The sequence below is a fragment of the Petromyzon marinus genome, chromosome 36 (genome assembly GCF_048934315.1).
Source record: "Petromyzon marinus isolate PM22_M1 ecotype Great Lakes invasive population chromosome 36, UKy_Petmar_22M1.pri1.0, whole genome shotgun sequence".
In the NCBI taxonomy this organism is placed as follows: domain Eukaryota; kingdom Metazoa; phylum Chordata; class Hyperoartia; order Petromyzontiformes; family Petromyzontidae; genus Petromyzon; species Petromyzon marinus.
This window is the reverse complement of record NC_133702.1, coordinates 8,999,815-9,013,074: the sequence shown is the minus strand read 5'-3', so window position 1 is coordinate 9,013,074 and position 13,260 is coordinate 8,999,815. Positions and strand designations below refer to the sequence as shown.

Here is a 13,260-nt window from a genome sequence, read left to right as displayed (position 1 = left end):
ATTCACGTGACCCCCTCCAGCAACTCGGGGCGCTGCTATGCATCACGACGGTAGCACAAATGTTTCTTGAATCGAACCCGAATTGTGACAATCAATTAACGTTCGTGAGCAGCCACGGGTGTGCCGCTACATTCACCCCGAACATGTTTTAAGTTCTTTGTTGTTATTCAAGAGGCCAGAATACAAAGTATGTTTCGAAGAGGGGGAAAACAGCAACAAACCCCGGAGCGATGCACCCGCAAAATTAGGGGGCGACCGGGGCCGTCCGTTCTCGCTGCCCAGCCGCGGTAGGGGGTGACGATCAGGAACAGTCTATTTAAGGCGGACGTGAAGAAGACTGAAGAAGGGAGAGGAGGGTGGGATTCACCTCAATATTTAAAGTAAATAATTGATTCTCCAATTGAATCACAAGCACGAATTGCAACAATTCATCGAAACTCCGCTGCAGAGGTGGATAGAGGAGGGGCTGGGGTCAAAGCTCGTTCCTGCACAAAGAACCCCCTTTGCGTCAAGTTTGCCGTCTCGCGCTAAAGAGGGAAGGGCAGGGGGTGGGGTGGCACGGGAGCAGCCCGAGAGGCAGGGGACCTGCTCTTGGGCAGAGAGCTCACGAAGACGACGAAGACGACGACGACGTAGACGAAGGTGAGCCGAGAGATCGCTCACCAATTATGCATACAATGAGCAGGGCCAGGAAGAGAGAAATGGCAGTCGTCAAGTTGGATTTGTCCACCGTCAGCATTTCCACCACCACCTTGTAGTGCCCGACCTGAACCTGCGGGCACAAACAGCCGAGGGGAAACGCAATGTCAGGTGCGGACGTGGAACGTGGTTGGTTCGGGCCCCCTCCCCACCTCTTTGTATCCCCGCACGAAGGCCACTCCAGCCCATGGGTCCCAGTGCGGTGACACTGCCTGTGAACTCGAGAGCTATGCGGCTGCTCAGACAGAATCAGAGTTCATGAGGTGTCCATCGGAATCTGCCTCATGTCACCGCACTAGCATCATTGCTTAGTGACGACTATATAATGCTTGTTTACCCTGGAAGGCCTCACTCAGTCTCATGACTCTCTTGCAGGAGGGCCCTGCCAAGTTGTCACAGCGCGGTGCACTGGCCGTTCTGTATGTTCCAACTGAGTTCACACCCAATTTGCCCCATGACCACATCACCGTGAATGTGACTGATCTTGTCGAATTTTGGGTGACCACCGTGGCTTGCCAGGTGTTGTAGGCAGAGAGACCAGGAGATGGCTGCATTGAGTGTCACCCTCTCGTACGTGTGGTACGTTTTCTCCGCGTTCTCCAGTTTCCTCCCGAGTGCCTTGTCTCGTATAGATTTGTATGGCGCCTTATTCAAGTAATTGTTAAATGGTACACAAGATGACAGTGCTTGAGATAAAGAGTGAGTCTATCATTAAAAGTGGTGGTGGCGTAGTTATGTTGACAGGAAAACAGGTGCAAGTGGTTAAGAAAGGGATGTGGTAGCCCTGGTTGTAGCTGGGGGGCAGGGAGTAGCAGTAGCATTAAATATTAAACTTTTATTTTATTTTCCCAGCTAAGGTCCACTGAGCTATGTAGCTCTTTTTCGGAAGCGACCTGGCCACAAATGACAGCTCAACGAAGTGGCTTGTCGTGTGGAAATGTATAGCAGACAAATACTCTAAACGCGTGATGTTAATTCTAAATGTGGAGAAAGAAAACCGGAGGACCCGGAGAAAAATACACGCGACCACGGGGCGAGAGGCACGCAAACTCCAAATATACAGCAGCAGGCGTCAGGGTCGGGATTAAACCCACGACCTCCTGTATACGAGGCGAGGTAGTTAACATCTCATAGCCACCGTGATGATGATGAGAGAGAGACACGCAAACTCCAAATATACAGCAGCAGGCGTCAGGGTCGGGATTAAACCCGTGACCCCCTGTATACCAGGCGAGGTAGTTAACATCTCCTAGCCACCGTGACGCCTACATGGGTCAAACAATCATCATTGGAATAGGCCAAACATCCCAATGCAGCAGGGCCAAAACTGAAACAAATTCTGATCATCGATTCTTTCCTGGCCAAACGATTCGGCATTATGAGCGAATCGTTGGAATAAGTCACTGGAATGTATTTCGCTTTCCAAGGACGTTCCTTCAGTGTAAGGGATGTGACGGTAAAACACAAAAGAGAATCCATGACAAATGCGGTCAAAGGCATTCCATGACGAATGCTGTGTTGTTGTCGTCTCTCCTCACTCACATGTGTCCGGGGTCTCACAACAGTGCCAATTGTAATGGAAGGGCTGCTTACATAGCTCAGTGAGAGCGATGCCTTCAAAGGAAACAAGAAAACGTGGCATCCGATGTTTTTTAGTGAACTGAATCCAGCTTAAGGAGGAAGCAATTACTTCACATGTGTTTGTTATCACTCCACAATATGGATATTATCGTAAATCAATGAACGCATCCTTTTATTAGAACCAGCGGCAAAATCCTTGCCTCTTTGCTTCGCAAAAAAAAAATATACGCGGGAGATGTTAATTACCTCTGACCGAACTGTAAAGTGTCCCATCATCATCTACCGCGATCTATCCACGGCTCCATCTCCCGACAGTCTCGCGACGTGTGGCCACGTCGAGCAGCGATGGAGGACATGCTCTCGGGAGTGCTCATTCCGTGCGCTGCTGCTCCGTCATTGTTCACGCCCACCGCCCCCGTGGTTTTCTTGTTCGGGAGCGGCGTGTCTCATGCTCACGGCAAGTTGTGTTTTTATCAACGGTCAATGTATGACATCTTCAACCTGCCCGTGTCCTCCAATCCACGCGCCGTTTTGGCTTTTTCCCACCGCTCAGCGCATCGCAAATCTAAAGATAAATAACCGGCTGATGCCCCATCTCGAGACGGGAGATAAAAACTAAACAAAACCGTTTTTCTGTTACCACGTGTAAGTCCCATTGGCCAATGCAGCTCTTTTTCAGAAGCGACCTGGCCACAAATGATGGCTCACCGAAGTGGCCTGTCATCACGTGGACGTTTATAGCAGCCAAATGCTCGACGCTCGTCACGCTGATTCTAAATGGTGCACTGACTCTACCGGTGGGAGGGGGGGGGGCGTACTGAGAACACTGGGAATCCCGAAGGCAACTGACGAAAGGTGACCAGTTTTGAATTCACTAATGCGAGCAGCTTTACAGCAGTAAATGCCGATCATCTAAATCAAATCTTACTTAAACCAAGGTCACAAGTGTACAACGGCGTGTTTCTTATTCATCGGGGCGATCCATTTACAGACACCCCGCTGATTTCTCAAACTCCCTCTGTCTCTCTTCACAACAGCCGATTGAACGCCGTGAAGAGCGACGGCTGCCACGCATGGCGGAGGAGAGCGGCTGCGGATTTAACGAGCACGTTGAGATGGGTGGGAGGTGACGTAACGGAGGCTTTGAATGAATTTATAGTGTCTTCTATAATTCCCCTACCCCCCCCCCCCCTCTTTAAACTTCGTGGGGTATCTATAAATGTATCGACCTGTATGTAGAACTGACATATTCTGCTGTTGCTCGCTTGGCAGAACGTGCCGCAGGCTGTGGTTGAGCGGCAAAAAAAAACACGTGATGCATGCAAGGGAGGAGGAGGGAAACAATAAAATAATAAAAATATTATTTCGTTTCCCTTCTACGTGACTTTACCGAAAGAACCAATCATATGAATCCCTGCAGTCACGAAAGCTTTAAATCAAAAGAGATAAGTAGTCTGTGGTCGAGTTTGTGATGCAACAGCCTCTCCTGCATGTGCTCGAAGCACCATGTTTCATTATTTTTCACCTTTCCGTAAAATAATATGCACTAAGAATACTTCTGCGGCATTTACCGTGCATTTATGCGGTGGTTGTATAATTACATTTGAGGGAACACACGTTCCAATATATTTGCAATGCAGTAATGGTTAGCACACCAGATTCGATAGTAACACCATGAATTAAGGGTAATTTGAGCACAATGAACTAAAGTACAATTTGTGCAATGAGGAAACTTAAGATAAATTTGACAGATGCATTCTAACACTGGAATGTTGCCATGGTGTGATGGTTAGCAAACTGGACTTGCAATCTCCTGGGCATGACAGTGGAAACAATGGGGCAAGGTGTCAACTCCATCGCCTGGTATGCAGGAGGTCGTGGGTTCGATTCCGACCCTGACGCCTGCTCTATATTTGGAGTTTGTGTGTCCCTCTCCCCCGTAACGCCGTGGCCTATTTTCCGGGTCCTCCGGTTTTATCCCTCCGCATTTAGAAACACGCGTTCAGAGTATTTGGCTGCTATACATTTCCACGTGATGACAAGCCACCTCGTTGAGCTATCGTTTGTGGCCAGGTCGTTTCTGAAAAAGAGCTGCGTATCTCAGTGGGGCCATATCTAATGAGATACAATTTTATTTTATTTGTTTTTATTGCCACCACCCCCCCCCACCCCCCCGGCCTCGATTGCTGCCTCTGTCCACCCAGCAGTAACCGTGGGTACAGCACAAGTAGTCGATGGGCAGGTCGTCCGTTTTGCGGTAAAGTTTGTGTACTCTCAAAGATATTTGCCGAGCGTGGAAAAGTTGGCCGAAATAACCCCCTCGAGAAAGCTCAAGTGGCGGGGCTCTCGGGAGCTCCATCGCGCGCAGCGGCGGCCAACTGGTGGGTCCCGAGCCGCGTGCACCTCTTTAAATCCACCGCACACGGCTCTATCGAAGGGGCATAACGTAGTACCATCACAGGGGCAGCGGATAATGAATGTCTCCCGTGTTGTGCCGAAAACTGTCAAGATATATACACTTGGCTCTTTGCAGAACTCATGGATAACCTTTTGGCTCTTGGTCCATTGCAGGTTGGCCAGCCCTGCTCTCGTGAATGACGTTCTGCCAGCAGTGGAATGCGCAAGCAATTGCAGTGCTGCACCTTTACCTTTGTATATGTGAATATATATTGTATACGCCTTTTGTCGAGAAATACTTGCTCGTGTAAATCCAAAGCAGAGAGCCACGAGTTGGCTCAGGAAGTGGGTTTGGTGGTTGCAGTAATCTCATGCGGCCAGTGGGATTAGCAAACGAGCCGATAGGATCTCTCAGTGGCTCGGATGCTGCGCTGTGCAATCCTCCAGTTTCCCAAGTTCTACCTTCTACATCTGGATGCTTTCGCTTGACTCCAATGAGCCTCAGACAGGCCCGAATGCCAAATATACCCAGAATGTGACGAGATCTTGTCATATTCTTGGTTCTTTCGGTAAAGTCACATAGAAGGGAAACAATAAAATAATAAAAATATGAAACAATAAAATTCTCACGACGTTTCGACTGCAACACAAGCAATCATCATCAGGTGTGAAAACCACAGCAAGACAATTTGAAAAAGTGGCGGTTTAAAGAAAAAACGCCACTTTTTTTATTTGAAAAAAAACCCGCCACTTTTTTCAAATTTTCTTGCTGTGGTTTTCACACCTGATGATGATTGCTTGTGTTGCAGTCGAAACGTCATGAGAATTGTATTGTTTTATATTTTTATTATTTTATTGACTTTACCGAAAGAACCAATAATATGAATATCTGCAGTCACGAAAGCTTTAAATCAAAATTTTAGATCTTGTCAGTTGTTACGATTTAGGGCCGGGTTCGTAAGTGGATGGAAGATTTCCAGGGAGCGCTCTGCGCTGTTGGCTAGGGCTGCGAAATGGCCAGAAGGCACTACAGCAAACGGATTCTTGAAGCTATCTGTGTGGAGCTTTCAGTGCTATCTCCTGCTATGTGTGGATTTTCTCTGGGTACTCCAGTTTCTTCCCACAAGAAGCCAAATATTGGCCAATAACCCAAAAGCAGGACCCTCCTGAAAAAGAGTCTCGAGACTCAGTGAGGCTCTCCTGGTTATCAGGCACTACTCATATCAGGTACAATTACTATGATGTTAACCTTGCCCGTTGGCCCAGTGGTAGAGCAAGAGGCTCGCAATCAAAATAACACAAGTTCAATTCCTGGTTGGGGATTGACTCGGCTGCCATTTTGTGGGCAATGTAAACAGTGGTTATCCGATGGATAGACTCAACCCCGTTATAAGGACGTGGAATTTCCACCATTGGCTTGGGACTGAAAGTGGCTCAGGACCGCAAACAGGAGATGAGCACTGCCTTAAAGTTCATTTGAAAAACAAGACGTGACTTTGACATATTTGGACTACGATGTCAAGATTCTTCCCAGCGACAACACTGTACCACGACCGCGAGGCAGTGAAGAAACTTTTTTTTTTCTTTCAAAAAGGAGGCTGCACTTACTGTCACCGGCAGAGACGAGTCCTCCACGGTGGAGAGGTTGACGGAGCAGGTGAATCTGTCTTTGTTGTCCAAGAATTGAAGGCTCAGGCAAGGCACGTGGCCGACAAAGATGTAGATCTCGGACAACGCGAGGTCCAAGTTTGAAGAGAAATTCTTTATAGGCGAGGGGGTGGGCGGGAGGATGCAGAATTAAATAAATAAACAACAATTCTCAACGCGCAACTTCTCTGAGTGGCGCGTGGACAACATCGTAAGCTTTTTTTTTCCTTCAGATTGGTGGATTTCATTTTACAATACAATGCCGCGCTGTGTTTCTAAATATAATAGCTACATTGTTTGCAGTAAGTAGTTTTGCGTGGCGCACGAACAGTGCAACAGGGCACCAGAGGCACATCTGTGATGTGTTTTTAATACGCAGCACACAATGGGCTGTCACAGACGCCGTGTCTCCTTCCCACTCTCTAATAAAAATGCTGTTATTCGATTGTATTCGAACTAAACAGCAGCACACACACATATGCGCACATGCAATGGATTATTGCGTGTTTTTGTTCTCACACAAATGTGCTCAACAACGTGATTTTGGAGTCATTATTTAACAATGCATCAGAACGGAGAGAGAAAACAAAACACATAATCATGGGGTTCATAATAATAACATGATTTATTTATTCAGGAAAGGCCCACCGAGCCTCTATAAAGAAGGGACCTGCAATGGATAATGTATATGTTATGGGATGGTGTTCTCCGTTTGGGAGGATAGCTGAGCACCAGATTCCTTGCCATCACATCCCACATTGGACGCAATACCAGGAGTTATTCGGAGTCAAAATCAGTTGCATTTAGATGCTATCATCATTATCGCCAGCAATGATCAATCCACTGCTGGATGAAGGCGACCATTCCAAAAAATGCCCCTCTAACTGTGCTGATGCACCACACATCTCCCTTGCAAACTAAACACTATTGTAAAACTCGACCGTTTATATTTGACCAGGTAAAGCTCACTGAGCTATGCAGCTCTTTTTAAGAAGTGACCTGGCCACAAATCCTGCCTCAACGAAGTGGCTCATCGCGTGGAAACTTATAGCGGCCAAATACTCTCAACGCGTGTTTATAACTGTTGGGAGGGAAAAACCGTAACACCCGGAGAAAAATCCGCATGACCACGGGGAGAACATGCAAACTCTAAATATACCTGCTTCAGGGTCGGAATCAAACTGACGACCTCCTGCAAACCAGGCGAAGTAGTTAACATCTCGTCACCGGGGCACTCATCTGATGTGACGTCGCTAAATCGTGTGCGTTTTCTAACACAGTATTCCTCTTTCAGCGTAATTACACCTCTACATGCTTCATTCGTTTGCTACATTTTCATTCATCAACATCTGTATTTTGTAAACCGTGTATCATAGCAGGAACGGCAATATGCTTTCATAAGATATGTTGCTTCGATACTCTATGAATCCAATCGATATTGTAAAAAGTGTCTTGCATTGTAATTCCCACTGAATGGATTCAACGCTGCGCTCACTTCAAGCCACAGTCAATGGGAATGTTCTGCTCAAATTAACATTGAGGCGGTACTCATCTCCCGTGCACAGCCCTGAGCCGGTAGTGGAAATTCCACATTCATATGGCGGGGGGCGAGTATATCCATAGGACTACCACCGATGAACTTCCCCACAGAGTGGACGCTCATCCCCGGCGGAGCGTTGCCTCACCTTGAACGTCAGCTGGATTAGCTCCTTCTTCTGCAGCGTCGGCTTGTTGATCAACTCAAACCGTGGGTTTTCGTAGTAGTCAAAGTCCTGTATGCTGATGTGGTTGTCGAAATGGAACTGCGCTTTGACCGGCAGACGCCTGCCCGTCGTCCTGTTGAGCCGCGGGGATGGGCACTCGATCATCGGCTCTTTCGACGACGACGAGATTTTGCATTTCTGCAGACAGGAAGCGGAGCAGAAGCCGGGGGGGGGGGCGGTGGGGGCGGGGGGGCACGAGGGGCCGTTCAAGATGTACGGAGGGAGAACTAAACTATTAAATAATTGTATTGTTTAGCAGGTGAGGCCCACTGACCTATATAGCTCTCTTTCAGAAGCGACCTCGCCGCAAATTATGGTTTCAAAGAAGTGGCTTGTCATCATGTGGCTATTTATAGCAGCCAAATACTGTGAAACGCACCACGGGGAGACGGGCGTCAGGGTCGAGATCGAACTCCTGTATACTAGGTGAGGTAGTATACATCTCACCACCGTGGCCTCCCCTGAATTCAGTGACCCGTGAAGGTTGAAATCTCGGTGAGTTTGGGATTATAGTATGTATACAGGGAAGAGTTCACTGCCATCCCAACTGCGAGAGTTCCGAATGGAGACTTCGTCTAATGACATCAAACCGGAGATGCACACCTCCTCCATAGAAGCCACGTGCGTTACTGTACAGACAGGGCAGAGGGCATTGCTGTACAGGTGAGACGCGTTGGGATGATATTGCTCAGATGACCTCAGGGATGCCACGATCGTGACAATCTTAAAGAAAGGAGACACTACAAACGTGATTGCTTTTCTGTCCAGCACAGGATAGTTCATTGTGAAAACCCTCCTAAGGCGGATTGCGCTTTGAGTGGGATAGACCGCACCGTGTGTTAGTGGGATAGACCGCACTGTGTGTTAGTGGGATAGACTGTGCTGTGTGTTAGTGGGATAGACCGCACTGTGTGTTAATGGGATAGACTGTGCTGTGTGTGAGTGGGATAGACTGTGCTGTGTGTTAGTGGGATAGACTGTGCTGTGTGTTAGTGGGATAGACCGCACTGTGTGTTAGTGGGATAGACCGCACTGTGTGTTAGTGGGATAGACCGCACCGTGTGTTAGTGGGATAGACTGTGCTGTGTGTTAGTGGGATAGACTGTGCTGTGTGTTAGTGGGATAGACTGTGCTGTGTGTTAGTGGGATAGACTGTGCTGTGTGTTAGTGGGATAGACCGCACCGTGTGTTAGTGGGATAGACTGTGCTGTGTGTTAGTGGGATAGACTGTGCTGTGTGTTAGTGGGATAGACTGTGCTGTGTGTTAGTGGGATAGACCGCACCGTGTGTTAGTGGGATAGACTGTGCTGTGTGTTAGTGGGATAGACCGCACTGTGTGTTAGTGGGATAGACTGTGCTGTGTGTGAGTGGGATAGACTGTGCTGTGTGTTAGTGGGATAGACCGCACCGTGTGTTAGTGGGATAGACTGTGCTGTGTGTTAGTGGGATAGACCGCACTGTGTGTTAGTGGGATAGACTGTGCTGTGTGTTAGTGGGATAGACTGTGCTGTGTGTGAGTGGGATAGACCGCACCATGTGTGAGTGGGATAGACTGTGCTGTGTGTGAGTGGGATAGACTGTGCTGTGTGTGAGTGGGATAGACCGCACCGTGTGTTAGTGGGATAGACCGCACTGTGTGTTAGTGGGATAGACTGTGCTGTGTGTGAGTGGAATAGACTGTGCTGTGTGTTAGTGGGATAGACTGTGCTGTGTGTTAGTGGGATAGACCGCACTGTGTGTTAGTGGGATAGACTGTGCTGTGTGTGAGTGGGATAGACTGTGCTGTGTGTGAGTGGGATAGACTGTGCTGTGTGTTAGTGGGATAGACTGTGCTGTGTGTGAGTGGGATAGACCGCACCGTGTGTTAGTGGGATAGACTGTGCTGTGTGTGAGTGGGATAGACCGCACTGTGTGTTAGTGGGATAGACTGTGCTGTGTGTGAGTGGGATAGACTGTGCTGTGTGTGAGTGGGATAGACCGCACTGTGTGTTAGTGGGATAGACCGCACTGTGTGTTAGTGGGATAGACCGCACTGTGTGTTAGTGGGATAGACTGTGCTGTGTGTTAGTGGGATAGACCGCACTGTGTGTTAGTGGGATAGACCGCACCGTGTGTTAGTGGGATAGACTGTGCTGTGTGTGAGTGGGATAGACCGCACTGTGTGTGAGTGGGATAGACCGCACTGTGTGTGAGTGGGATAGACTGTGCTGTGTGTGAGTGGGATAGACTGTGCTGTGTGTGAGTGGGATATACCGCGCTCCGTTGTGTGGATACTCACGCTCACTTCCGTGCTGTCCAGGTGAATGCTCATAGCCACTTTCTGCGCCACGACTTCGCCCGTCAAGGAGACCTGGATTTGTCGTCCTCCCCTAAAGCGCGAAAGTGAAACGAAAGATTAAATGCACGCCAACAACTTTGTAAATGACAACTGCACGATAAATCCACATCGTGAAGCTGCGTCCGTCGCCAAAGAGCCAACGGCAAATAGGGCACTATGATGTCACAGCGCACAGGAGATGCTCCCACCTACACATACACCTATGTATGCGCGGAGCTCTCGGAGACAGTTTAGGCATCAACATAGCCACGGTAGATCTCCTATTCATCCATAATGAGAGGAGCAATAATCATAAAGACATTGCGAGCACGCGGTGCGTGTTGTGGCACATTGGTGGCTGAAATTTTTTAACCACGGAGCCTCCACCCTTTGGACCTCCCTCCACAGGGACCTCCGTTTGGCCTCCTCCCTCTCTTTGCTTCAAGTCTCTGCTTAAAACCTTCCTGTTCAGCGGCGTGCCTTCGGACTCCCTTAACTGCTTCCTTTCTCTCCTGCCCTTGCTCAGCTCCCGTTCGCTATTCTCCATATGTAATCCTAACCATCGGAGATGACCAGTACGTTCCGGGCGCGTTACACACGTGAGTTGTTTATTTAACGTGTGAGGCCTTGCGGTCACTTCTAACCCAAGCGTTTGTTTTCTGGGCTGGGCTGGGCTGCGCATCGAGCGTTTCCTCTCTCATGTGCCCTCGCCATTCATAACTGTCGGCAGCTTCGAGAGTTTAATTGAAGATCTTCTTGGTTCTTTCGGTAAAGTCATGTAGAATGGAATAAAAATAATAAAAATAAAACATAACAAAATAAAATGTATTATTTTATTTTATTATGTTTTCTTATGTTTAATTCCTATTTTATGTTTTAAAATAAAATTTATTTCATTTTATTGTGTTTTATTTGTATTATTTTATTTCCATTCTACGTGACTTTAACGAAAGAACCAAGAAGATGAATCCCTGCAGTCACGAAAGCTTTAAATCGAAATTTAACTGAAGATGTCCGCAGGAGTGCGTGGCAGAAGCTCAAAAGAAGAAACGCTCGGCACGGAGCCCAACCTGGGAACGTGCACTTGGAGTACGTCATTGTTGCTGCTGCTGTTATTGCTGTTGATGTTGCTTGTGAGCACACTCACCCTTCGTGGCTCTTGTACGGGTGCAGCTTCACCACCGTGGGGTTGTCGATGATTTTGAATTTATCCGTCTTTTCCAAGAGGCACTGCTTGCTGTCGTCACAGTGCAGGCAGATGTTGGTCTCACCTACGCTGTCCCATTCCGGCATCTTGCACTTGATCACCGTGCTGATTTTGCTGGGAAGCGACATACTTTTGTTTAGCGAAACAAGTCCCAAGTTTATTTCGTTTTCACAACTTGATAAACTCAAAATACCAGCATAAGTTGAATTTTCAAAAGTGACATGGGACATGTCTTCCAGTAGGGGGGCGATGATCACCATGTGCACGTTGGGCGCCACAGTGTCGAGATGTTAACTACCGCGCCCGGTATACAAGGAGGTCGCGTGGATTTTTATCCGAGTCCTTCAGTTTTCCCTCCACAATTAGAATCAATGTGTGTTTAGAGTGTTTTATTTTTTCATAGCCAGGTCACCTCTGAAAAAAGAGCTATATAGCTCAGTGGGCCTCATCTGGTAAAATAAAAAGAGTTTTAGTTTTAATAAGTGAACCAGAACGCTGCACTTGGGCTGTACCGAGGTCTCCTACACGGTTCAATTTGGCCACTGGCCTACCAGGCAGTTGGCCGATAAGCCAGTCTTGGAGTTGGTCAGTGGCAAAATTAAACCGAGTGGGAGACCTCGGCACAGCCCAAGTGAAACTAAACTAAATTATTTTTATTTTACCAGGTAAGGCCCACTGAGCTATATAGCTCTTTTTCAAAAGCGACCTGGCCACAATTGATAGCTCAACTTACTGGCTTATCACGTCGAAATTTGTTGCAGCCAAATATTTTAAACGCGTGTTTCTAAATGTGGAGGGAAAAACCGGAGGACCTGGAAAAAAATCCACGTGGCCACGGGGAGAGAGAACACGCAAACTCCAAATACACAGGCGTCAGGGTCGGGATTGAACCCACGACCTCCTGTATACCAGGCGAGGTAGTTAACATCTCGCCACTGTGGCGCCCTTGTGCAGATGGGCGGCGCAGCATCAACTCGGGCGTCCTCACTTGAGTATCGTGCAGGATTTGTTTGCATCAAGTCGGACATCAAGGTGGGAGCCAACGTCCAGGTCCCTCCCTCTGATGGTGACCACCGTGCCACCAGCCTTGATCCCCTTCAGGGGCTCCACTTTGTCCACCTTGGGGTCCTGTGAGTGGGAGAGTCGTTGGGCTATGTTTTGTGGTTGTATTTTAGTTGTTTCAGGAACCTGAAAGTAAATTCTTGGGTCTCATTCCGGCTGCACATGGCCGCGTGGAAAAAAGAGACACGTCAAGTGAGTTTTTGTTTCTAAGTTCATTTCTTCGAGTGCCGCAGACCGGTGCTCAAGGTTTCCAGTTTAGTGTTTGAAAAATGCCGAGAAATGTTAAGGTTCAAGTTCCCCCAAAGTCTCCATTTGGCCATTTTTTGTTTTACTTGGATGTATATACGCACCTCCGATTAGCACATACGGCGCGAAAGAAGTTCAACATACAAACGTCCATATACAACACCAATAAAACGGTGTGGAATGGCGAGAGAGTTGGGAAGGTCGTGAGATTATCGTGGTAGGGAAATGTTTTCTTACCCAATTTAAAAGTCGCATGGTACATATGTAACGGTGCTATTGAGACATACGGGGCGATCATCATATCCCTAGCCGGCGCCTCCGGGGAGGGGGAGGGGGCTGGG

At 48.0% G+C, this 13,260-nt stretch overlaps 1 protein-coding gene across 2 annotated transcripts in view; it reads right to left on the bottom strand.

The window, feature by feature from the left end:
- The window catches only part of PLXND1 (plexin D1), a 91,989-nt gene that overhangs the window by 46,693 nt on the left and 32,036 nt on the right, over positions 1-13,260 (bottom strand). For both annotated transcript variants that reach the window (XM_076072091.1, XM_032966480.2), the window contains 6 exons: positions 12,600-12,739; positions 11,552-11,725; positions 10,366-10,456; positions 8,010-8,225; positions 6,286-6,438; positions 664-772 (listed from right to left, as the gene is read on the bottom strand). In XM_076072091.1, coding sequence (XP_075928206.1) covers positions 664-772; positions 6,286-6,438; positions 8,010-8,225; positions 10,366-10,456; positions 11,552-11,725; positions 12,600-12,739 — 883 coding nt within the window. The remainder of the gene's footprint in view (positions 1-663; positions 773-6,285; positions 6,439-8,009; positions 8,226-10,365; positions 10,457-11,551; positions 11,726-12,599; positions 12,740-13,260) is intronic.